This window comes from Petaurus breviceps, unplaced genomic scaffold, assembly GCF_028583685.1.
Source record: "Petaurus breviceps papuanus isolate PSGF00001 unplaced genomic scaffold, PetGlider_PUasm1.0 90564, whole genome shotgun sequence".
In the NCBI taxonomy this organism is placed as follows: Eukaryota; Metazoa; Chordata; class Mammalia; order Diprotodontia; family Petauridae; genus Petaurus; species Petaurus breviceps.
In genome coordinates, this window is record NW_027187275.1 from 4,083,016 (window position 1) to 4,110,269 (window position 27,254).

A 27,254-nucleotide genomic window follows, 5' to 3' on the forward strand; every position below is an offset into this window, starting at 1 on the left:
CTTCTTCAGAAATAGGTGGAATGAATAGTTATCTATAGACAGTTTACTTTGTCTCTTAGAAACGAGAAATCATGATGGAAATGATAGAAGAGAAATGGATTTTCTTAATGTTTCATCATACCTGGGATAGCTAGGTGGCACAATGGATAGTGTTCTGGGCCTGGAGTCAAGAAGACCTCAGATGCCTATTAGCTGTGTGATCCTGAGCAAGTCACTTAACCTATGTTTGAACCAGTTTCTTCATCCATGAAATAGCACCTACCTGTCAGGGATGTTGTGAGTACTGAATGAGATAATTGTAAATTACTTGGCACAGTGCCTGAAACATAGTAACCTCTATACAAATGTTAGCTATTTTTTTTAGTATTTGTGCACACACATACATTATCTATTCATGTACCTATCTATGCAAGAAGAATCAGATTTAAATATAAACAAAATAAAGATTTTAGGTGACTCTCTCAAATTAATTAATATCTTTCTTGAGTTTTCTTTTCATATTTTAGCTATATAGAAGTGAATATAATTCAATATTTAAGCGGAGAGAGAGAGAGCACACCTTAAGTGTCCATGTGTGGGTCTTAAGGATGATAAAGGTGGTCAAGGAAATGCTGGGGCAAGGGGGTGAGGTAGGAAGTGGTAGTTAACTCTCTAGAACCCACAGGTTTGCTTTTACTTTTCCTCTGAGAGGTTACTAGAAACCAAAGGTGACATGAGTCTGGGAGAGTACAGAAACCCTTAATGGGAATGTGGGAATCACTGGAGAGTGATAACAATTATGCCAATTTTATGGTCCACTGTGAGTCCCTTATGTCTCTTTTGTATTTTATGTGGGATGAACTCAATGCTGCCCTGGATACCCAATTTGCATTGCTACTTTAAATGTTTTTAGGAAATTGGGGGGCCCTTTTTCACATCTATGCAAGCCTAGTCATAAACTTTATTTTGAGGTTCCCAAAGGAAATTCTGAGTGTAGTCAAAACAAGCCAAAAAGTTATAATTTTGGGGTAGGATAGGGATTATCCTTTAGATTAAAGCAGTCTATGTCAGTCCAGAGCTTGTTTCTGGGATACAGAAAACCAAAGATGACATGCATTATAATTTTCTTTTCCCCCTATGAAGACAAGACATTCTTTACTCAAATACAAAATTATTTACCCTTATTCAAGTGCAAGGGAAAAACACACTGTTTCAAAAATGACTTTTTAATTCTACCTTTTCAAAGTTACTATCCAGTTCCTATACCCCTAGGTGAGAAATGTCTCAGGCAACATCTCTCCACAGCATATGAAATTTAAAACATCATCTACAGGGATGAAAGAAGGAAAGAAAGATGAAGAAAAAAAGATGACAATGACAAATATGATACTGGTGAGTAATTTAACCTTATTGTAAATCATTCTTCTTTCCCATCTGAAAGAAGAAATTACTCTCAACTTCTGGAAGACAGGGGAAGACATTGCCAAGAGAATTGGTTTGTAAACATGGCATACATGTTGACTGAACACATCACCTGTGTGAACAAATGACAAACTTCCAGTTCAAAGAAGAACTAATGATATGAAGAGTCTTTAAACAAAGGCACTAGAACATCTATGATTTCAAAGTCAAAGTGATGGCATCTATGACAGAAGAAACTCCCAAGGTCTATAGTAGACACAATAACAAACTGAATCAAACCTTTCTGCCCCAGGAAACTAGTAAATAGATAATATGGTACTTAGCAATGCTTCTAAGAGCCAGGGTGCTGAGTTATGGCAAAAGCAATGTCCTGAATATTCACTGACAAACCCAGTACCTTTCTGTAGCTGGAAGAAGTACTATAAAATGAGAAAAGAGAAAATTACATTTCATTTCCAGGAAAAAGTTCCATCTGCTTTGGAAATACAGCAGACTTAACACAGCCTAAATTTCAAGCTTTGTCAAATCATGCCTTTGGGGAAGTTAAAATTTTAACACGGAGTTATCAATTTAGAGAGTACGTAGGTGGCACACTGGATAAAGTGACAGACCTGGAGTTAGGAAGATTCGTCTTTTCTGAGTTCAAATCTGGCCTCAGACATTTTTTAAGGAGTTTTTTTTTTAGTGGATTTTTGTGCCTCCTTTTCCATTTTATCAGTTCTACCTTTTAAGGAGCTATTTTCCTTAGCTAATTGTTGTATATCTATTTCCAGGAGTTGGAACATAGAAAGTGTTTAATAAATATTTGTTAAGAGCACCGGCTCCAGTGTTGGGATGACCTGGATCGAATCCCGGGCTCAGAAACTCAGCACCACACCCAGAAATCACTGGCTGTGTAACCTTGAGAAAGTTACTTAACCCCAATCACTTTAAAAAAAAAAGAAAGAAAAAGAATAAATATTTGTTGAAAAAAATTAAATAATTTTCCCACTGAATCAAGTTGTAGAAACTTCAAAGGATCTCTTTTTCCAAACTGACAAGTAGACATCAGAGAGAGGGTTGAGGACTTCTGACCAAATATATGCTTTAAACTATTTTGATACCCAACAGTGCCATAGGCAAAATCAGGGTAAGAAAGGCTAACTTTGCTGACTAGGTAACCCTGATATCAGACAGCATGGATTTTTTTTTCTTTGTAAAGCTGAACATGTCATCAAAGTGGACTGTGGTGAAAAGAAGGAAGAGTTCGATAAATCTGCAACAACAGGAGACACCTGAGGGAGCAATGATGGTCTGCAAGATTTGGAAGATCTGTTTCTCCCATGTGTATCTTCCGAAAGACAAGTCTAACATTTAAAATGTGGCAGAATCATAGAGTACAAAATGGAATGAGCCCTAATTAATAAGCATGGGCATTAACAAAAGATTCTAATGTTCTTAAAACACAATTAGACATTATGTATAAATCTAGTCTATTGTTCTTCTTAAGTTGTTGTAGAAAATGCCAAATATGATTACAATATATGTATTCAAAACATGTAAACCAATAATTTTCCACTTGTAAAAGCTTGATTCAAAAAGCAATTTAGTTTATAGTTTACTTAAGCTTTGCAACTACATTAAAATATGATAGTATATACACAACGGCATGTTAACAAGATTACCATAACATTAAAATCATAATGTGGCACTTCAATTATGGATACTTAAAATTAAAGCTAATTCTCACAGTACCAATTTTTTATCTCCTAAATAATTTTAACTATTAGCTGCTCATTCAAAGACTGTATCTAAAAATAATTGGCACTCTATGTTAACAACTGAGCTTTGTAATATTCTTCGGGAGTAAAACAAAAGATATTTCTTCTTCACAAATCTTTAATACAGACTTTGATGCCAAGTAAGAATGTAAATTTCAATTCTATTTCATCTTTAGTTCAAATAGCTTTGGTACTATTTGTTTTACCCCTGTCTTTCCAAAACAAACGAAGCAGTGATACCCCACAGGCCAATAATATACATTTCCTTTATATGCTGAAATTATCCTTCAAATAGTATCAAATTGCCATGAAAATGGCACATTTCCATGTTATTTTCATTTGTCTGTAAATAACATTGCATTTTTAATATGAAATGACAACAGGTTTCATAAGTAAACAATATAATTCTTTCCTAGGGCTCTACTTCTTTTAGACTGGTGCTCTGCATTATTTAGAATGAATATTGTTTAAATTAATCTCTATCACTTACAAATCCTATTATGCAACTAGATTTGCTTGTGGTTGCTTTGTACATTAAAAGACAAGTTGAGATAGTAGAAAAATTATATAGAAATAGAGACTATTCAAGGTTTCATTGCAAATATGTGCCTATGTGTATAGCTACACATCTGTATTTGTATACATGTGAATACATATATGAACACAACATATGCGTATATGTAGGTATATATTGCATTGTGATCTAGAGGGTGGGATGATGAGCTGCAAATATGATTCAATTTAACAAACATTTTGAAGTACTGACTTTTTGCAAGGCCTCTCCTAGGTGCTGATGAGACAAAAACAAAAACAACAATAGAACTCTTTCCCCTGCCTTATATTTCCTTGGAAAAACATGACACATCAACAAAAAATGAGTACAAAAGAAACAAGATCTAATTCAAAGTAATTTTAAGAGAGAGACAGAGACAGAGAGAGAGACAGAGAGAGAAAAGAATGTTAACAGTGACCAAGACCAGATAAGGTCTTGTTCAGGAGAAGATATCTGAGCTATTCCTTGAAAAAAAAATCTAGGGGCAGCTAGGTGGCACAGTGAATAGAGCACCAGCCCTGGAGTTAAGAGGACCTGGGTTTGGATCTGGCCTCAGACACTTAACACATACACACACACAAAAACTATCCATGTGACCTTGGACAAGTCACTTAACCCCAACTGCCCTCCAAAAAGCAAAAAAAAAAAAAAGAAGGAGAAAATCTAGCATTTCTTTTCTGAGGTGGAAATAAAGAAAGAAAGCATCCCTAATGTAGTGGATAACTTCTACAAAGGTAAAGATTTTAGATATGAAATGTCACATGTGTGGAAAAGTTAAAGAGGTCAGTTTGACAGTACAGAAAAAAATTCTAACCTCTCTATTTTAGTCACAAGTCTAACAGAAAAAAAAAAGGAATTTGGAAACCAGACTCCAGAGGTAACTAATGTATATACCTTTTTTAAATTCATGGGACATAATGTCATTAGGAAAGTTTGGCTCACATGAAGATAGTAAATGAAGAGATATTCAAGATTAGATTGTAAGTAGGGATGATAGTAATCTGCTGGAAAAGAAAATATACATTTAGAGGGGTTGGCTTTGGAGAGAACGGTCACTTCCAGATCTGAAACAGGCATTAAAGAGAAGATATGAGAGGAGGAGAAAGAGAAAAGAATAGAGAAATCTTATCACATGGCCTGAAGTATAAGGCCAGATCTTCTATGAAAAGGTTAAGTGGAGGGGTGATATGGGTGGTTTGAAGAGACATGGAAAAGTATGATACAATAACTGTGGAGAATGGGGTAGTGATTCAATTAAGCAGAATTAAAATTATTGCCTTGCTGCAGTGAGGGTTCAGTTGAGATTAGATTACATAAATTTTTAAAGGATCCAATCTGCACAGTTTCATGCATTTTTCAAACTCTTTTTCAGTACAAGAGTAATGTAAGTGAAGGGGAAAGCTAATGGGAATATTCAGGGTTGGGTTTTTGCAAGGCATGACTAAGATTGGTCCTCGTTACCTATCAAATGAACTATTTCAATAGCGTATTAATCAGATTCTTTGCTTCAGAACATCCTTTCTTTAATTCATCCTCCAAAAAGTTGTTAAATTATATTCTTAAACCTCAGAACTGAACATGTTACTCTCTCTACTCAAAATTCTCTTTTCCCCTAAATCCTCCTGCCTCCTACCTTCCCTTTAACTGTAGAGTTATTGTCTTTTCAATTAGATTATAAGCTCCTCAAGGGCTTGCTTTTGTCTCTTTTTGCATCTCCAGGGCTGAGTAGTATGTAGCACATAGCAGATATTTAGTGAATACTGATTGTTTGATATCAAACAAACTCCTCAGACTAACATTTACATCGTCCCACAATCTGGCACTCACCTGCCTTTCCAGTCCACTTTCCCATCCTTTTCACAATTTAAAAATAGTAAGAAGGCATGTCATAATGATGCTATGGTGAAGACTTTGGATTAATCTGGAAAATAAACCTATTGGTCTTTCTGTAATTATCAATTACCAAACAAAGTCTTGTTGTCCTGTCTATACATTGGCCCAGAAAAGGACTCCTGCTTTGGGTAATTACTTTGTTTCTCTATGACCTAAAGGGATGAGGGTAACAAACAAAAGGAAGATTCATAGTTTCAAATAGAATTCTCTTTTGTGTTCTGCTGTGTATATAGTAATTCCCTCTCCATCTCTCATTGTCATTCTTTCCGCCTGAATTAAGAATTAAAAAAAAAAATTAAACCCAAAATGTTAAATTATTTAAGGATCATTTTGTTATGTTAAAATAATTCAAATTATTTGAAGGGTTTCTTCTATGGTAATTTTTATTTCTTTTTATTCTTCCTTCTACTTTTCACTGATATTAACCCTACCTGATCAAAACTTGTCCCATTAGACATAAAGCATTATAAACTCCTTAGATAGGGGTGGCTAGGTGGCATAGTAAAAAGAGCACTAGCCTTGGAATCAGGAGGACCTGAGTTCAAATCTGGCCTCAGACACTTAACATAAAACTAGCCGTGTGACCTTGGGTAAGTCACTTAACCCCAAGTGCCCTCCAAAAACCAAAACAAATAAACAAAAACAAACTCCTTAGACAAGAAGTCAGAGGAAGAATCTCAACTTTCCCTGCCTCCTTGGTAACATGTAAATCTTCTTCATCCATTAGCCTAATTATGAATCCTCTAAATGTAGTTTAATCCATTACTGATTCATTTTACCAATTGTTTGACATTGTTTGCTTCCTAAGCTGATGTATGAGATTATGACTCCATTTAACTAAATTTGTTCTATTTTGGTGACATTAAAGGAAGTAACTTTTTTAACTTTTATGACCTATGAGGAATGCATAAAATTGCAATATGTAAATGATTATTAGAATTCTCATATTGTTTAGATTTTTATCTGAGGTCTGAACTTATTCTTGAAAAAAATAATAAAGCCTTGGCTTTTTTACCCCTATAATTCCTGCACTGTGGTAAACATATATTTAACAGCGGCTACCCACCAACATGAATTCAAATGAGATTTTTCTCCCATAACAATTCTATCTCTTTAAAAAGCAATTGCTATCAGCAGCCAGGTTGAGTATTAGTAAATGATTCCTCATAGGAGTAAATGAGGACACTTGGTTTCCAAAGGGTATTACTGAGTATAACTATTTCAGAACCTAGGGAGTCAGGTTTATCCCATCATGAACTTTGGCAACATAGCCCTAAGGGGGAAGAACTCCTTATAAGAGATGGTAGTCCATGCTTTCAGCAGAAGACAAGTTCTCACTAGTTTAAATTCCAAGGGATAAGGGATGTCACTTTATCTTTTTATTTCCAAAAGCATCTTATACTTAGTAGGCACTAAATAAATACTTGTGTATCTGAATTCCATGAAACTGAGTTGGTTCAACAATTACAGTAAAACCTATGAAAAATATATGTACTAGGGTTTGAATTTATTGCTTTTAATTATTATTGGTGCACTTGCCTCTTCCACAGAAATCTCTTAAGTTCTCCAGAAAGCTAAAGCATGAGTCTGGTATGATTCCTTAAAATATTTTCTTTGATAAACCACAATCACTAGAAAGCATTTGAGTACCCATAATACTATGTTGCTTTCTGGATGTTTTGTAAAGAGCAAGATCCTAGAGGGCAATGAATGAAAATATTGATATCTATCTGTTGACAATCAATTTTCCACTCAGATACACAAGGCCCTTTTCTACTACCTATGAATACATAAACATATAAAGGTCTGTTGTTATACTTTGCCTTTACTGTGTTTGATATTTAAAATATGTTCCTTATTTACTTGATATTTTAAGAACTTTTAAAAATTATTATTAGTTCTTGTCTCTGACTCTAGGTCAATCTCAGATTGTATTCATCTGAGGGGTAAACATGCCAGATTCAGCTGTTTTATTGGTGTAAAGAAACTGAAATTGGAAAGAGATAAGTGTTTACAATTAAAATTAAAACACAAAGGTTAATGCAAGTCAGTTTATAGTGGCACTAGTAGTCTGGTCCAGAAGACTCCAATGTGATAAAAGTAAGATGGTTCCTTAAAATGGATAGATACTGGAATGGGACTAATCTTAATAAAATAGTAAATGTTTTCTTAAGGAAAATACTTTAAAGGACTTAGCTTTAAAAAAAAAAAACTAAAATATTAACTTCTTTTATATTTCTAAATTCGTTTTTCACAGAGTCATCTTTTGAGATATATATGTACACATACATGCATGTGTATCATGAATCTTGCCTTCTGCTTAGGAAAACATATTCCTAGACAGAGGCCTAAATGGAGAAAATACAGCATGGATGTAGTACATACCTTAAGAGGCCTAGCTCTTCAACTCAATATTGCCATCTAGTGCTACAAACCTTGAATCATCGACAGGGTCAGCCAGAGGCTAAATCAAAACTCGGAGAGGATAGATCTAGTTAATTCACCCTTTGCACAATGACTTGAATATAATTTCTTTACTGTAAAATATTATATTCTTTGAGTTTTTGTCTAAAATTCTGACATCTCAAGGGTTTACGGTTTTGTTTTTTTGGTAACCCAGAACTGTGCTCCAGTTCCATCTACAATCTAAGAGGCAACTAGATAGTACTGGATCATTGGTTTGGAGATGGAAGGGAACTTGAAACCTATTCCTCATTTTAGAAATGAATAAAGTGAGGATTGTAGAGATCAATTGATTTGCCCATGATCACACAACTAGTAAGAATCATCAGGATTTGAACCTAGGTCTTCCTTACTCCAGGTTCACCAATTCATCACTCTAGTGGATCTGGTTTTGTTGTTGCTGTTTGCAAGATACCTTTGCCAATAAAGATAAATATTTTTTTCTCCTTTTTTTTCTAGAGAATATCATTTTATTTTTTTTTCCTATTTAGTGTACCATACAGAGTACTGGAAATAGAAATGGATTTTGAGTCTGAGACCTGGGTTCGAATGATGATCTCAGATATTTGTCAGCTCTGTCCATGGATATGCCACTTAAGTTTCATAAGCCTCAAGCTGCTTCATATGGAAAATAGGAATAATAAATAAAGCAAAACACTTTATAGACCTTAAAGAACCACATGAGTACAAATTATTAACAATATTATTATATTCATTATTTATGCTATTATGTTTATTGTTACATTTATTCTATTATTGTTACTATGATTATTCTACTAAAGAACAGAATAAAAGATAAGAAATCAAATTCTAAATTCCATACTACAATTCTATGAGTCAGAAATTTAAGCTAATTTTTTTTTCTATCTTGTGGTAGATATCTATCTGTTTTGTATTGTTTCTTTTTGGCAATAATCTTTGCTGTAAAATGTCTCCTCTTACCCCTTCTTGGGAATATCCCCTTCCTTATGTGGAATTTTCAAACTAGAAACATACACCACTTTAGATAATTTTAACCTCTGTGGAAGTAAAAGAGAATCACAAAAGGTTATCTTCTCCATTGTCCCCATTACTATTTAATATGGGACAGAGAAAGTAAACCATCAGAGAATTCAAGGACTATGGAAAGTCTAGCAAATCTTGAATCGCAGGATTCAAGGGTATCCAAGACTATGAAGACCCCTTTTTCCTGGCCAAACTTGAAGTTCATCATTCTCAACAGCGGGTTCCTGTAACCTCATACCATCTGGACACCCTGTTGCATACTTATTTCTTAGTTTACATAATCTCACTATTTTCTTGTTTTCACTTGTTCCTCTGCTCATATGATTTTCCCCTCACGCCCCTAAAATTATTAAGAGATATTATTTACATGAAACAAAACGTATTCAATGAGAAAGATCCTGGAACTACAGTTTTTAGGACTATTGGTCCACTTGCTTCTTCAGTTTTAATCTCTGTTTCACTAAAACAGCTTCAACAGATTAGGACACAATCTTAACATGTTTTCTCTCATATTCCAATACCACTAGAAACTATTTAAATGTCCACAGAACTGTATCTAGAAAGTGCAAGATCCTAGAGGACAACAACCAAGAATAATGACAACTCTCATCGACAATATAATCAATTATCTCTCAATAATTATAGGGTCAACTTTTTGGCACTGTGAATAAACACATATGGTCCATGGATTGTCTTTACTCTGCTATTTTTTAATTCTTCCTATTTCCTTGAAGTAATAAGAACTTTTAAAAAATATTGTTGGTTAACCAGTTATTGGTTATTTAATTGGTCATTTAACAGTTAATTAATTACCATTTTGGTGTCATTAGAATTATTGAATGATACTGTCTTAGAAGGATATATATGGCACACGGACAAACTGTTCGCCCATATAACAAAGTGCTTGAGAGTAGGCATTTTTTCAGTATTTGTATTTGTATCACCAGAATTGGGATTGTACCTGGTGTGTGGCAGGCATTAATAAATGCTCCTTGAGTGACCATTTCAATGATATAAGAACCTTTTCTTCATTTCCCCTGTAAGGGAGTCATTGAATTTCTTATTGAACATTTTTAGTGATACAGGGATCACTAATGTGAAGGCACTCAATTCCTTTCACAGACCCAGTATCCAAAAAGCATTTTCTCCTGTGGTTGCTATTGCTGTAGTTATTGTCTATCCTGTATCTGCAATTTCACTCACTCCAGAATGGAAATCCTAGTCTGGAAATTCCCTTCACAATGAACAAAGCCACAGAAAAAGAGACTTTCAGATATATTTTCATGATACTAAAGAACAGAACAAAAGAATCAGACAACAGAAAAGCTGGAATGTCACTGGCATTTACATTCAATTTTCTATTACATAGAATTTGGCTAATAGAGAATGATGATTTTAATGATGAGAAGTGGTGGAGGAGGAAGAAGAGGAGGAGAATGATGAGGGTGATAGCATTTATATGGCACTTTAAGCTTTTCAAAGCAAAGCACTTAACAAATATTATCTTATTTGACCCTCATAACAATCCTGGGAGGCAGGTGTTATTATTAAACCCATTTTATAGTTGGGGAAACTGATACAGACAGAGGTTTATGACTTGCTCAGGGGTATAAAGCAAGTAAGTTTCTGAAAATACTAAGGAGTATTATAGGATTTGAATTCAAATTTTCCTCACTCCTGGCCCAATATAATTTTAAACAACTATAGAATATATTCTAAAGTCATACAGAATATTAAGAATGTTTGAATTATTTGCTGATTTGGTTTGCCTGGACCCCTTCTTTGGTCAGTAATAAGAATAAAGGAATTAGCTATAAACATAATCCGATTTATGGGACTGATGTCAGAGTTTTTTTCCAAAATAGAATCTACTTGGGGAGAATATGATAAAGGGTACCTCCTGATATAATCTGTAAAGTGCTTTAAAATAGTTAAATAAATAAACCTGAAAAAGATTAGATAATTTCTAAATATGCCCCTCAGGAGCATCTTAGTTTTCCCCTGATGCCAAATTCCTATTTTTATTGATTTTTTTTCCTTCTTTGTTCTTCTTCCCTTGTTTGAATCCATTTCCAATAATTCTGTTTCTCAACAATTAGTTTTCCTTTGGGGCTCTTGATTTCTTTCCTTCAAAGTTTAAATGCCAGCATTCCCCTTGTCTTTTGTGGGTCTGAATTTGTGAGTAGGTGATTGAGTTGTATAAACACATTAGTAGGTACACAAAAAATAACTAGTTTCCTATAATAAAAAGGTGTTTATTCAATTTTATTCCAAAGGTTACAAATACACAGAAATTAGAATATTGAAAAAAAAGTATTTTATAACGTTTGTTACTAACCCATAATATAATTAATTCATATATTGATTCTAGATTTTTTTTAATGAACAAACTTCATCTAGATCTACATGTGCTTTTCATTCAAAGATACAATTTCATTTGTGTATTCAGGTTAATTTTTCCTTTTTTTATTAGTAAAGACATTAACAATAAAATAGGTTCATGTGCTCCAGCTGGTAATTCCTCACTACAAGCAATATATTATTCCTCTTTTTGTGACATCATAATCATCTATATAGAAAGTACCATGTATCTTTGTGTAGAAGCTACTGTTTCCATTAAATTTAATTACCTCCCCCTGTGGTTTTAAATAGAAGTGGCTTCAAAATGAGGGCAGCTTCTATTAAATTTAATTACTTTCCCCTGCTGCTTGCATGGTAAAAGGGAGGTTACTAAATGAGGGCAGCTTCTAAACTAAGGTATATGGTAACTGTGTGTTGCCTTAAATGGAATAGAGTCTGAGCTACTTCACTGGGCATTCAGTTAGATAATCCTTTCTTCTATTTTTTTTTTAAATTTTCATGTCCTTCTTAACCTCAGAGTCTAAGAAGGAAAAAAAAAAGATTAGGAAGAAGGATATATATATATTTTTAAATCTGTATTAATTGATCACACTAAATACACATTTATAACCCTTCTGAAAGTAATTGTATTATATTTCCAGAACAGAACTTTTAAAAAAAATAGAATCACTTGTTTCATTTCCTAAGGCTGAGTAATGAGTTCTATTCCAAAACCATTTAAATGCTTTTGTTTCGTATACTTATGTTCCTTGAGTCCAATCAACCATTATATTTTAAATACTTTACTGAAAGTTACTAGAAAATTTCCAAAGTTCATGAGAAATAATAGCGATGACATTCACCATAAAAGATCTTATTGTAAAACTTTTTTACCCTGAAAATGCATCACTACCATTATGAAATTTTACATGTGTAAATAAGAGCCAGAAAAATTGTAAAAAAAAAAAAAGAAGCAAAGCATTTAAAATTTTAAGTAGAAAATTTAACTTTTTAACTCTGAATATAATCCTAGTAAAGTCTATCAACAGAAAATAAATGCATGAACCACTATTTAAAAAAAAATTTAAACATAAATTAATAAGAAATAGCAAGTCATTTAGAAGCACATTGTACAATTCTTCCAACATGGACAGAATTTAGATGAACAATATTTTCATTCATTCACACAGTTTAGTATAAATATAAAACAAGACACCCCTTAAGCATTTTAAGTCACAAATTAAACATTTACATTTTTTACTGTGCAGTGAAGCTGAACATTTATGCAGCTTCCAAACCAAAGTGGAGCCTCCAGGGAAGCCTCTCCACTGACAAATTAATACCTTAGAGAACAGAGCTGAATGGTGGCAATGAACTCATTTGTTCCCCCAATAATGAAGAATGACTTTTTCTTTACCACATCTGTGACTGTTGCTATGGTGACCCAGACTTACCTCATTGCTTCTCGAAGGGCTCCTCTCTCACTAAGAGTCGTGTGCTTGATGTCATCAAAATTATTTTCCAGCTTTGGACAGGCCTATAACATATGAAAGCATGAGATGAATCACTATAACATTCTAAAGGAAAAAGGATCTATGTGCTTCTATCTGCAAAAATAATTAATAAGATTGATTATGAATTTACACAAAATATGCACACAATTTTAATTGGATAGGATTCATTAGAATTGACAGTGAATTCAGTAACCAAATAGAAGGAGCCTATGATATAGTTGTCATGAAAATTGTTTTATAAGTGTTCCAGAATGTGTAGACAATGAATATTTAATAAAATGGTAGAATTTCTAGCCTATTTTGAGTAGTAACAGATGCTTTCTTCATGTAAACTAAACTATAAGTATACTATTTTATATGAAAGGGAAATCAATGGAATGTTCTAGATTTAAAAACAGTAATCAACATTCTAACTTCTGTACTGAACTTATTTGAGATCTAAATGTGTACACCTGGAAGGCAGATTAGAGACAGAAACTCAGACAAACTCTCCCAATATTTACTTCCAAACAACTTTAAAATAACACCTCAAATTGACTTTTGGAACAGCAGAGCCAACCGAATGTCAAAGTGAAACATTTTTTCCAGCCCAAGACAACTTAGGAGGTTGAAAAGAGAGGCGTGTGACTGATGGGAGCTGGCCTAAAGTGAACCATCCAAGGCCTTAGAGGCAGCTGTGATAGCTAAAGCAGCAGCAGCTTCAGGAGCTCTAAGCCCAGAGATGGTCAGAGGTTTGTACAATTAATTAGAAACAGATTATAGGGGACCCTTTGCTGGAACTACGTGTATATGGCATTAATTGGCAATGCTATTGCCTATAAACAGTTCTGGATCACAGTTCCAGAGTGGAGAGGAAAGTTTTTCATCAGTAACAAGGGAGCAGGGGTCCTGGTTGTATTATGAAGGGAGAGAATAGTACTGGTTCTCATGGCTACAGGAGAGCAGAGGACCTGGTCATAGTCCCAAGGCCAAGAAAAGCACTGGCACTTGCAGCTGACGAAGAGTCTTCCTGGGTAAAGACCAGAGCTCAGACCAGTAGAGCACTGACCACAGTTCTCCCTACATCACTCCACCTCAGGAGGACTAAAAATTTGTAGACCTCTAGAACTGGCTCTGAAAATAGCCACATTAAAAAGTCTGAAGCTAGTCTGAACCCAAGCCCATCAAGAAGAATTCCTGGAGAGTGAAAATAAGAGACTAAAGTGGTGGAGGAAAAAATGGGGGGAGGAAAATGAAGATGCAAGAAAAATACGAAAAGAGAATTATTAGCAACTTCTTAAAAGAGGCACAAAACATACTGACTAAAATAGCATCTTAAAAAGTAGAACTGGCCAAATGGAAAAAAAAAGTTACAAAAGCTTAATGAAGAAAATAATTCCTTAAAAGTTAAATTGGGCAATTGGAAGTTAACAACTCCTTAAAACCTCAAGAAGCAAAAAAAAAAAAAAAAAAATACAAAGTATCAAAAATAAAAAAGAGAAAATCTGAACTATCTCATTGGAAAAAATTATCTGAAAAATAGATCAAGGAGAGATGATTTAAAAGAGCTTAAACATAATATTTCAAGAAATTATCCAGGAAAACCACCCTGATGTCCTAGAACCAGAAGGTTAAATAGACATTGAAAGAATCCACTGTTCACCTCCTGAAATAGATCCCAAATTGAAAACTCCAAGAAATATTGTAGACAAATTCCAGAATTATCAGCTCAAGGAGTAAATATTAAAAGCAGCCAGAAAGAAACAATTCAAATATTGTAAAACTACAGCCAAGATCACACAGGAAATTGCAACTTCTACATTAAAAGATTGGAGGGACTAGAATATGATATATCATAAAGCAAAGAAGCTTGGACTACAACCAAGGATCAACTACCCTGCTAAATTCAGCATAAGCTTTAAGGCAACGGGGGTGAATAGGTAGCACAATGAATAGAGCACTGGTCCTGGAGTCAGGAGGACCTGAGTTCAAATCCAGCCTCAGACACTTAACACTTACTAGTGATGTGACCTTGGGCAAGTCACTTAATCCCAACTGCCTTGCCTTCCCCCTCCAAAAAAGAACAACAACAACAAAAAGAAACGTTAAGGCAAGGAGATGGTCATTCAATGAAATAAGGGACTTCCAGTCGTTCCTGATGAAAAGGTCAGGGCTCAAAGGAAAATTTGATCTTCAAATACAAGACTCAAGAGAGACATAAAAAGGTAAACAGGGAAAAATAACAACATACTCACACACGCAACTGCACACTCACATGCACAAACAGAAACAACAAAAAAAAAAACTTGTTCAATAAGAGCATACTGTTCATATCCCTATATGGGAGGTGATACCTGTTAATCTTAAGAACTGTGTAATTATTATGACACTTAAAAGGGATACACATAGATGGTGTGAGTAAAAATTAACTGATATGATGACAAAAAAACTAATTAAACAGTGCAAAGGGCTTGTAATGGAAGAAGAGGAAAGGAGGAGGCAGAAAAGGGAAAATTACATCACATGAAAAGGATAACATGTATTATAGTAGAGGGAAAGAAAGGAGGGAGATGAACATTGTATGAGTTTTACTCTCATTGGTTTCAGTTCAAAGAGGGAATAACATACTTCAGTAAGTATAGGAATTTAATGTGAAGATACACAAAACTTATTATAGTAGAGGGAAGGAAGGGAGGGAGAAGAACATTGTTTGAGATTTACTCTTATTGAATTTGGTCTAGGGACAGAATAACACTTTGTTAAGCATAGAAATCTAATTGCACTACAGGCAGTAGGAGGGGAAAGGAGAAAGGAAATGGGGGGGGGTGATTAGAAGGAAGGGAAGAAGTAGTAGGGGGGGCAGCTAGGTGGAACAGTGAATAGAGCACCGTCCCTGGAGTCAGGAGGACTTGAGTTCAAATCAGGCCTCAAGACACTTGACACACTTACTAGTGATGGGACTTTGGGCAAGTCACAACCCCAATTACCCTCCAAAAAGCAAAAAATATAAAATAAAATAAATAAAAGTTTAGGCGGCTAGATGGCACAGTGAGTAAAGCACCAGACCCCAAGTCAGGAGGATCTGAGTTTAGTTCTGACCTCAGACACTTAATACACACACACACACACACACACAACTAGCTGTGCAACCTTGGGCAAGTTACTTAACCCCAATTGCCCTCCAAAAAAAAATGTAAAAAAAAAAAAGAAGTAATAGGGGAAAAGGGTAGGTAAAGGGAGGGCAAGTAAAAAGCAGGAAATATTGAGGGAGGTAGTGGTCAAAAGCAAAGCTCTTTTAAAGAGGGGAAGGGAGATGGGAAAAATAAAAGGATAAAAGAGGGGGGAATAGGACAGCAAGAAAGACACAGATAGTAATCATAGCTGTGAATATGAATTGGATGAACTCTCCAAAAAAATGGAGGCAGATAGCAGAATGGATTAAAAACCATAATTCTACAATATGCTGCTTACAAGAAAAACATTTGAAAGGGGGGGGGGATACACTTGGGTAAAGGTAAAAGACTGGAGTAGAATATATTATGCTTCAACTAAAGTAAAAACAAAAATCAAGGATAGCAATCCTAATCTCAGACAAAGCAAAAGCAAAAATAAACTAATCACAAGAGATATATATGCACCAAGTGGTATGGCAGTCAAATTCTTAGAGGAGAAATTAAGGGAGTTAGAGGAAGAAATAGATAGCAAAACTATACTAGTGGAGGACCTCAAGCCCCCCCCCTCTGAATTTCATAAATCTAACCTCAAAATAAACAAGAAAGAAGTTAAGGGTGTGAATAGAATTTTAGAAGGTAAATATGACAGATCTCTGGAGAAAATTGAATAGGGATAAAAAGTAATACACATTTTTCTTGGTGATATATGGCACATATACAAAAACTGACCATGTACTAGGGATAACAATCCAGTGCAGAAAAGCAGAAACACTAAATGCATCTTTTTCAGATTATGATGCAATAAAAATTATATGTAATAAAGGGCCATGGAGCAGGGCCATGATGGCAGAGAAAATGTAGGAACTAACTTGAGCTCCTCCCCAATTACAGTCCCACATGGGCCACAATAGCAGAGACATGTGGCACAGATGGGGCCAGAACAGACCTCAGAAGACTGAATCACTGGCAACTATGGTAGTTTCCGGTCTTCTCAACCCATAAACACCAAAGAGAAAGTAAAAGATCTTTGGGGAAACTCTATTGGACCTGGGTGAGAGAAGAGTGTGGTCTGGCCCTTGCCCCTGTGGCAGAAGAGGTATCAGCAGTGGGGCAACTGCTTCTGGGGTTCCAAGCCCACAGATGGTGGGAGGACCAAGTGACTAATCAGAGAGCATTTGCAGGAATCTTTTTGCTGGCGCTGAGGCAGGATTTTCTTGCTTTTCCCTGCTTGGATCTGGGTCACAGTCTTGGGTAGAATTCAGAGGGTGGGCAGGAGTGCTGGCATGGCAGAGCATGTTGAGGCTGTGGAGAGGCAGTCCTCCTCACAGTTCTGAGGCAGGTGCCTAGAAGAGGCTCTAACAACAACTGTGCAAAACCCAAGAAATTTGGGACATAGAACTCTCCTCTCTAGAAGCAGAGTTCTACTGTGGCAAAGAGCTCAAAATTCAAGTAATTGACTGGCAAGATGAGCAAAGAGAGGAAGAGAAATCATACTACAAAACTGTTCTTTGGCAACAAAGAAGATTAAAACATAGAACCAGGGGAAGGTACGTGGCACAGTGACTAGAGCACTGGCCCTGGAGTCAGAAGGACCTGAGTTCAAATTTGGCTTCAGACACTCAACACAAAAACTAGCCATGTGGCCTTGGGGAAGTCACTTAATCCAAATTGCCCTCCAAAAAGCAAAAACAACAAACATAGAACCAGAATAAGACAACAAAACCGCTGCATCAAAACACTCCAAGAAAAATATGAATTGGCGACAGGTCATGGAGGAACTCAAGGAGGATTTTGAAAATCAAGTAAGAGAAGTAGAGGAAAAACTGGGAAGAGAAATGAGATTGATGCAAGATCATGAAAAGCAAATTACAGCTTACTAAAGGAGACCCCCAAATACTGAAAAAATAACACCTTAAAATAGACTAAATCAAATAGCAAATGAGGTCCAAAAAGCCAATGAGAAAAAGAATAGCTTAAAAAGCTGAATTGGCCAGATGGAAAAGAAACTTCAGAAGCTCACTGAAGAATTATCAAAGGAAACTATCCTCATATTCTTCCTGATATTCTAGAACCAGAGGGTAAAATAGAAACTGAAAGACTTCACCAATTGCCTCCTGAAAAAGATCCCCAAAAGAAAACTCCTAGAAATATTATAGCCATATTCTGGAGTTCCCAGGTGAAGGAGAAAATATTACAAGTAAAAACTATTTCAGTATTGTGGAAACACATTCAGGATAACACAAGACCTAGCAGCTTCTTCATTAAGCAATCAAAGGGTTTGGAACATGATATTCCAGAGGTCAAAGGAGCTAGGATTAAAACCAAGAATCACCTACCCAGCAAAATTGAGTACAATACTTCAGGGGAAAATGTGGATACTTGAGAAAAAAGAGGATTTTGAAGCAGTCTTGGTGAAAAGACCAGAACTGAACAGAAAATTTAACTTTTAAAAAAAGAAGTAAGAAAACCACAAAAAGGTAGACAGGAAAGACATATTAATCATGTGATATATCAAATCATATGAAACGTGTTGAAGTTGAATTGTTTACATTCCTACATAGAAAGACAATATTTGTACCTCATGAGACGTTTCTTGGTATTAGGATACATGAATACATGTATATGAATGTATGAATGTATGTATGTATGCATAGGTTTGTGTATGTATGTGTGCATGTGTGTAAATGCAGAGGAGGGCACAGGGTGAGTTGAATATGAAGGGATGATATCTAAAAAAAATTAAGAGGTGAGAGAGGAATATATTGGGAGGAGAAAGGGAGACATAGAATAGGGTAAATTATCTCACATAGAAGAGGCAAGAGAATGCTATTACAATGGAGGCAAAGAAGAGGGAGGTGAAAGGGAATGAGTCAACCTTAATTTCATTGGATTTGGCTTAAGGAGGGAATAACATACACACTCAATTGACTATCTTACCCTATAGAAAGTAGGGGGGAAGGGGATAAAAGGGGGTGATGATAGAAGAATGGGCAGATTGGGGGAGGGTGTAGTCAGAAGCAAACACTAGATTACCCAACAGAGAAATAGAAGGAGCAAGAAGAAAGAGAAAGTAGGGGGGATATTAGAAGACAACAGTCAGAAGCAAAACAGACTTTTGAGGAAGAACAAGATAAAAAGTGAGAAGAATAAACAGAAGAAAATAGGATGCAGGGAAATATACAGTAATCATAATTGTTCATTTAATGGGATGATCTTATCCATAAACAGAAGCAAATAACAGAATGGATTAGAAACAAGAATCAAACAATATGTTGTTTACAAGAGACACACTTGAAACAGAAAGAAATACACATAGAGTTAAAATAAGATGAAGTTTACCTAAAGAAAAGGAGATGGATTATGCTTTAGTGGAGGTAAAAAAAAAAAAAAGGAAGGAGCAGCAATCATGATCTCAAAGAAAAAACAAAAATGGACCTAATTAAAAGAGATAATCAGGGAAACCCTATTTTGATATAGCCAAAGTAATATCAAAAAATTTACAGCTTTTCTCTGATAAAGACCTCTTTTCTCAAATATAGATGGAACTGAATCAAATGTATAATAATAGCCATATCTCAATTGATAAGTTGTCAAGGGATATGAACAGGCAGCTTTCAGAAGAAAAAAAATTAAAGTTATCTAAAATAATTCATAAAAATGCTTTAAATCACAATTGATTATAGAAATTTAAATTAAACAAAATTAAATTTAAATTAAATTAAATTAAACCCTGAGGTACAACAACACATGTATAAGAAATGACAAATGCTGGAAGACATGAGGGAAAATATGTACATTAATGAACTGTTGGTGGAATTATAAACTGGTCGAACCATTCTGGAGAACGATTTGGGTCCATGCCAAAAGGGCTATAAAACTGTATATACCAGTATCCCATTACTAAGTCTGTAGCCCAGAGAGAGCAAAGAAAAAGAAAAAATTACTATATAGACAAAAATATTTATAGTAGTTCTTTTTGTGGTGGCAAAGAATTGGAAATTGAGTGGATATTAATCAGTTAGGAAATGGTTGAATAAGTTACGGTATATGATTTGTGATGTAGTACTATTGTAGTGTCAGAAATGACAAGGGAGATGATTTCATTAAAAACATAGGAAGACTATATGAACCAAAGCAAAACGAAGTGGGAAGCAGGAAATCATTGTGCAGAGTAACAGTTATGTTGTAATGATGATCAACTGTGAAAAACTTAGCTACTCTGATCAATACAATGATCCAACATAGTTCCAAAGGACTGATGATGAAAAATGGTATTTATCTCTAGAAAAAGAACTGATAAAACTGTGAGGGCAAAATAAAGTAGTTTTTTCATTTGCTTTTTTGTTGTTTTTGGAGATATGTTTTACATGATTTCACATGTATAATTGATATCATATTGCTTTCCTTCTCAGTGGGTGGATAAAAGGGAAAGAATTTGGAACTCAAAATTGGAAATAAAAGAATGTTAAAAAATATTTTAAAAAAACAAATGTGTGCTTTTGTATTAATAAACTATCTAATCCCTATGATAATGACAGAATATGACACTAATTATGAAATATTAATTTTTAAGATATTTAATTAGTGTTTAAAATCAGACCTATGAAGTAAAACAATAAATAAATGAACATTTTAGAAATCTGAAAAGACAAAACCCTCAAAATAAAATTAAGTTCATTCTCCAAGTGAAAGCTGATGTTAAGGGGAAAAAATATTGTCAGTCACTTAAACTTGAAACTAATTTTCCATTTTGAATTTGGAAATGTTCTGTTTCTAAACCATTTTTAAGAATACTAATTAGTTATTAATTAAATTACTTAATGAATTTTAATTTATTTTTCCAATTTCCAATTTAATTTGATACCAAGCTTGATATTGACTTTTATTTGCCCAAAGTTGAGAAAATAATCACCTGAGAGTTTTTAAGGTGAAAAATTAATCAATTTTTGATTTGAATATTATGTGGTATTATTTAAAGTAATAAAACAAATAAATAAATTTAACGATATCATAGGAGGGAAGGTGAATGCTTAGACTTTAAGTATAATTTAATACTGTTTCATTGCAGAGAAAATAAAACAAATTTGGAGTCAGAAAACATATTAAAATCCCTGTTCTGACATTTATTATGTGATCCTAAACATGTTACTATACTGTTCTGTACCTCATTTTCTCCATCTGTAAAATGGGGAAGTAATCCCTACAGTTCCTTGTATATAGTATATAGTAAAGAGTAATGTCTACAAGGATCAAATGAGATTATGTATACAAAGCCTTCAATGAATTAAAAAATGCTGTGCTAGTCTGCTTATTATTTTTGCTTTCCTCCAACTCATGGTTTATGAACCAACTTGTATGGTTCTTGAAAAGTCAGGGACTCCAAAATGTTTTTCCAGATCTATATTTGTCTTAATCAAAATCATTATTACTGTTAACTTAAAGTGACTCATAGGGATAAATTTAACTTAGTTCTGCAAATACTCAAAATGGGGAATTTCTTTAGAAGGACCAAAATGAATTGGAAAAATAAGAGATTACATAATGAGAAATAATAATACCCTGAAGCCTTGCCATAACCCCCTCCTTGATGTCCATATTTTTTAGAGGTCACCATCTAATGAATGATAAAGATTTTTGTGTATTTCCATCACAAAATTCTACTTTGACAAATGAGTATTCCAAAGATGAGAAAATTACCTGAGTTAGGTTGGCCTTGAGAGAATACTGTTCTTTTCAATAGCTAATAAACAAATCAGTCAGGAATGGCAATATCATAAACCACTGAAACTTTCATCAAGCAAAAAGAACATGATTTCCCCATACTTCAAGTTCTGCTTTTTCAGTATCGGCACTTAGATTACAGTGTAAAACTGATAGTATATTTCTTCTAACAGATTAGTTTTATATGAATCCTCATATACATGCATTTCAGGACTATGGTTTTGTCCCCTCTAAAACCAGATATGCATATGGGTAATGCCCACTCTCCAATTCCACAGATCATCTAGATTTTCATCCCCCTCTTATAAAATTCTAATTTGTTGGATCCGGAGTTAAAAAATATTTCTTTCTTTCTTTTGTTTAAAAAATAAATTTAACAAAACAAGTTATTGGTTTCCACAGGAACTAAACTATGAATGTCCTAATCATTATATGCTCAATTCCTCACATGCACTTTAATTTTTTTCAATTAACAATTATTCATTTTCTCTCTTTCCTATTTCCCCAAATAGGGGAAAATAAAAATACAAAAGAATCATGTAACAAATACATAAAGCACATCAAAACACATTCTTTCATTGGCCATGTTTTAAAACATATGTCTCATTCTGTATCTTGAATTCATCACTTCTCCCTCAGGATGTAGGTAGCCTACTTCATCAGTCCTCTAGAATTAGTCATTAATCATGCAATGATCATAGTTCTTTCAAAAGCTATTTTTTCAGTATTGTTGTTATTGTTCTGGTTCTATTCATTTTATTGGGCAGCAGTTTGTTGAAGTCTTCCCAGGTTTCTCTGAAACCATCCCTTTTTCCATGTCTTATGGCACAATAGTATTCCATTACTTCCATAAACCCCAATATATTTGACTCAATTCATGCCTCCCACTTAGTTTCTAATAATTTGCCAAAGTAATGCTATAACTATTTTGTTATATGTAGATCTCTTTCCTCTTTCTTTGATCTCCTTGGCATATAAGCCCAGAATTGAATCACTATGTCAAAGAGTATGGATAGTTCAGTGATGTTGGGGCCAGAGTTCCAAATTGCCTTTTAGAATAGCAAGACCAACTCACAACTGTGCAGAAGTTCATTAGGGTACCTCTTTTCCCACAAGCCCACCAACATTTGTCACTTTTCCTTTTTGTTATTTTTTCAAATATGACAGTTGTGAGGTATAACTTCAGAGTTCTTTTTACCTGCAGTAATTTAATTATTAGTGATTTGGAGTTTGTTTTAATCTACAGAGTTGTTGATAAATTAATTTCTTCTTTCACAATTGACTTCATATTTTTTCCCCATTTATCAATAGGGGATGACTGTCATTCTATCCACTGCACCATAGTACCTTGGTAAATCATTTGCCTTAACTATATTTTTTTCAAGGGAGGGCACATTCTGACTATATGGATTGGGGGAGTAATTAGGAAGTGATAGCAATGCTTTAAAATAAGCATCAATAAAATATAATTTAAATTTCTCCATAAGTAAATATGCACACACAAACAAAAAAAAATTAAAAAGCTATGCTTAAATCTGCATTCAACATTCATCAGTTCTTTCTCTGGAGGTAGTTGGCATTATCTTGGATCATTGTCTTGATTAGAGTAACTAAGTCTTTCAAAGTTGATAACCCTTCAAATATTACTGTTACATTTTACAATGTTCTCCTGGTTCTGCTCACTTTACTTGTGACAGTTTATATTAGTCTTCCTAGGTTTCTAAAACAATCCTGCTTGACATTTCTCCTTCACAGTGTATCAGTTCACATAGGTCTTCCTAGATTTTTTTTTTTTTTGCTTTTTGGAGGGCATTTGGGGTTAAGTGACTTGCCTAAGGTCACATGGCTAGTTTTTTGTGTCAAGTGTCTGGGGCTGGATTTGAACTCAGGTCCTCCTGACTCCAGGGCCGGTGCTCTACTCATTGAGCCACCTAGCCACCCCTTTCCTAGATTTTTTGGGAACCATGCTGTTCATTTCCTTTTTTTTTCTTTTTATTAAATTGTTTATTTCTAGTTCCCAACATTCACTTCCATAAATTTTAAATTTTCTCCCCCTCCTTTCCCCTTCTCCCCAAGATGTAATGCAATGTGATATGGGATCTACAGATACATTCCTATTAAACACATTTTCACTTTAGAAATGTCACACAGAAGAATTCTAACAAATGAGAAAAACCAAGAGAAAGAAAAAAAACAAAATAAAACAAAACAAAAAAATTGTCTGCTTCATTCTGCATTCTCACTTCATAGTTTTTTCTCTGGATGTGGCTGGCAGTTTGCATCATGTTTTCTTTGGAATTGTTTTAGGTCCTTGCGTTGCTGAGAAGGGCTAAATCTATCAAAATCAGTCCTCATATACTGTGGCTGTTACTGTGTACAATGTTCTCTTGCTTCTGCTCCCCTCAGCATCAGTTCATACAAATCTTTCCAGGCTTCTCTTAAGTCCGCCTATTCCTCATTTCTTATAGCACAATAGTATTCCATTACATTCTTATACCACAACTTTTTAGCTATTCTCCAAATGATAGGCATTCCCTTGATTTCCAGTTCTTAGCCACCACAAAAAGAGTTGCTATAAATATTTTTGTACATGTCAGTCCTTTCCCCAGTTTTATGATTTCTTTGGGATACAGCCCTAGAAGTGTTATTGTTGGGTCAAAGTGTATGCACATTTTTATAACCCTTTGGGCAGAGTTCCAAATTGCTCTCCAGAATGGTTGGATCCATGCTGTTCATTACTTATTGCATGATAGTACTCCATCGCAATGATGTCCCACAATGTTCAGGCATTCCTCAATTGATTGGCATCCCTTCAATTTCCAATTCTTTGCCACCATAAAAAGAGCTGCTATAAATATTTTGTACAAATAGGTCCTTGTCCCCTTTCTTTGACCTCTTTAGGATACAGACCCAAATGGCAATGCTGGGTCAAAGGATATTCATAGTATTATAGCTCTTTGATCATACTTCCAAATTCTTTTCCAGAATGTCTGAATCAGTTCACAATTCCTCCAAAGGTGCATTTGAGTAACAATTGTTCCACATCCCCTCTAGCATTTGGCATTTTCCTTTTCTGTCTTGTTAACCAATTTGATAGATGCAAGATGGTATTTCAGAGTAGTTTTAATTTGCATTTCTTAATTTAGAGTATTTTTATGTGACTATTGATAACTTTGATTTCTTCTTTTAAAAACTGACTATTCATATCCTTTGACTATCACCTGGGGAATAACTCTTATTTTTATATATTTGCCTCAGTTTCCTCTACATTTGAAAAATGAGCCCTTTATCAGAGAAATTGGCTATAAAAACTTTTTCCAGTTTCCTATTTTCCTTCTGCTTTTGACTACATTAATTTTGTACACAGTTTTTAATATCATGTAATCAAAATAATAAATTTTACTTTCTGTGATACTCTCCCTTTCTTGCTTGGTCATAAACTCTTCTCTTATACATAGATATGACATTTTTCCATGCTTCCCTAATTCATTTAGAGATAACCCTTTATTTCTAAAGCATTTATCCATTTTGACTTTATCATGGTATACAAAGTAAGATGTTGGTCTATGCCTAGTTTCTGTCAAAGTTCTTTTGAGTTTGATTTTGAGTAGTGATTTTCGTCAGATGGTGAATTCTTACACCCAATGCTTATATTTTTAGGTTTATCAAACACTAAGTTACTACAGCAACTTAATACTTTATAATGTGTACTTACCTAATCTATTCCAGTGTTTGAAAATTCTTTATTCTAGACAGCTAGGTGGCGCAGTGAATAGAGCACCAGCCCTAGAGTCAGGAGGACCTGAGTTCAAATCCAATCTCAGACACTTAACACACACACACACATACACACACACACACACACAAAACTAGCCATGTGACCTTGGGCAAGTCACTTAACCCCAATTGTCCTACCTTCCCCCCCTCCAAAAAGCAATAAAAGAAAAAAAGGAAATTTCTTATTCTAAGTACCAGATTGTTTCATGATTACATACTTTTTACATAGTTTGAAATCTAGTACTGTTAGGCCACCTTCCTTCAATTTTTAAAAAAATTAATTCTTTTGATATTCTTCATCTTTTGTCCTTTGAGATAAATTTCATTAGTATTTTTTCTAGTTGAACAAATAATTCTTTGGAAGTTTGGTATAGCATTAACTTAGGTAGAATGGTAATTTTTATTATATTAGTTTTGCCTACCTATCCATGAGCAAGTAATTTTTATCTAATCGTTTAGATCTGTCTTTATGTGAAAAGTGTTTTGTAATTGTGTTCTTACAGTGCTTGGGTTTGTATTGGCAGTAGTATTTTATATTGTCTGAATTTTTTTAAAGGAATTTCTCTTCATATCTTTTGCAGGTGGGTTTTGTTGGTACTATATAAAAATGTTAATGATTAAGGTAGGTTTATGGTATATCCTGCAACTTTGCTAAAGTTGTTAATTCTTTCCACTAATACCATCATATAATCTGTTCACAGTGTTAGTTTTGTCTCCTTGTTGTCTATTTTTATTCCTCCATTTTCTTTTTCTCCTCTTGTTTCTATAAGCAGCAATTCTCATACAATACTGAAAATAGTGGTGATAATGGATATCCTTGCTCCTGATCTTATTGGGGAGGCTTCAAGTTTATCCACATTATAAATAATGTTTGCTCTTGGTTTTACATAGATAGTACTTACTATTTTAAGAAAGCCTCTATTGATTATTTTGCTTTTTTGATATTTTTAATAGGAATGGGTATTGTATTTTGTCAAAGGCTTTTTTGGGCATCTATTGATATAATCATGATTTTTTGTTATTAATATAGCCAATTATGTTGATTGTTTGCTTAATATTATACCAGTCCTACATCCCTTATATAAATCTCATCTGGTCATAGTGTATGATCTTTGTGATATATTGCTGTAATCTCCTTGTTAACATTTTATTTAAAATGTTTGCACTGATATTCATTAAGACAACTGGTCTATCATTTTCTATCTGGTTTTGCTCTCTTGCTTTGGTATGAAAATCATGTTTGTGTCATAAAAGGAATATACCTATTTTTTTCAAATAGTTTATATAGTATTGGGATTAATTGTTCCTCAAATGTTTGGCAGAATTCATTTGTAAATCCATCTGCTCTGACAGATTTTTTCTTAGGGAACTCATTTTTGACTTGTTCAATTTTTTTTTTGGTAAGATAACGTATTTTAAATATTCCATTTATTTTTCTGTTAAGCTGGAAAGCTTATATTTTTGTAAATATTCATCCACTTCACTTATATTATCACTTTTACTGGCACATAATTGAGCAAAATCACTCTTGATAATTGCTTTAAGGGCATGGCTAGGTGGTGCAGTGAATAGAGCACCGGCCCTGGAATCAGGAGGACCTAAGTTAAAACCTGGCCTCAGACACTAACCACACACACACACACACACACACACACACACACACACACACACACAC

General features: G+C 34.3%; 1 protein-coding gene across 1 annotated transcript in view; it reads right to left on the minus strand.

Annotated features, from left to right (window-relative positions):
• DPYD (dihydropyrimidine dehydrogenase) overlaps nucleotides 1-27,254 on the minus strand; it is a 1,126,518-nt gene that overhangs the window by 953,243 nt on the left and 146,021 nt on the right. The window contains exon 3 of the mRNA XM_069063397.1: nucleotides 12,870-12,952. Within this exon, the coding sequence (XP_068919498.1) occupies nucleotides 12,870-12,952 (83 nt within the window). The remainder of the gene's footprint in view (nucleotides 1-12,869; nucleotides 12,953-27,254) is intronic.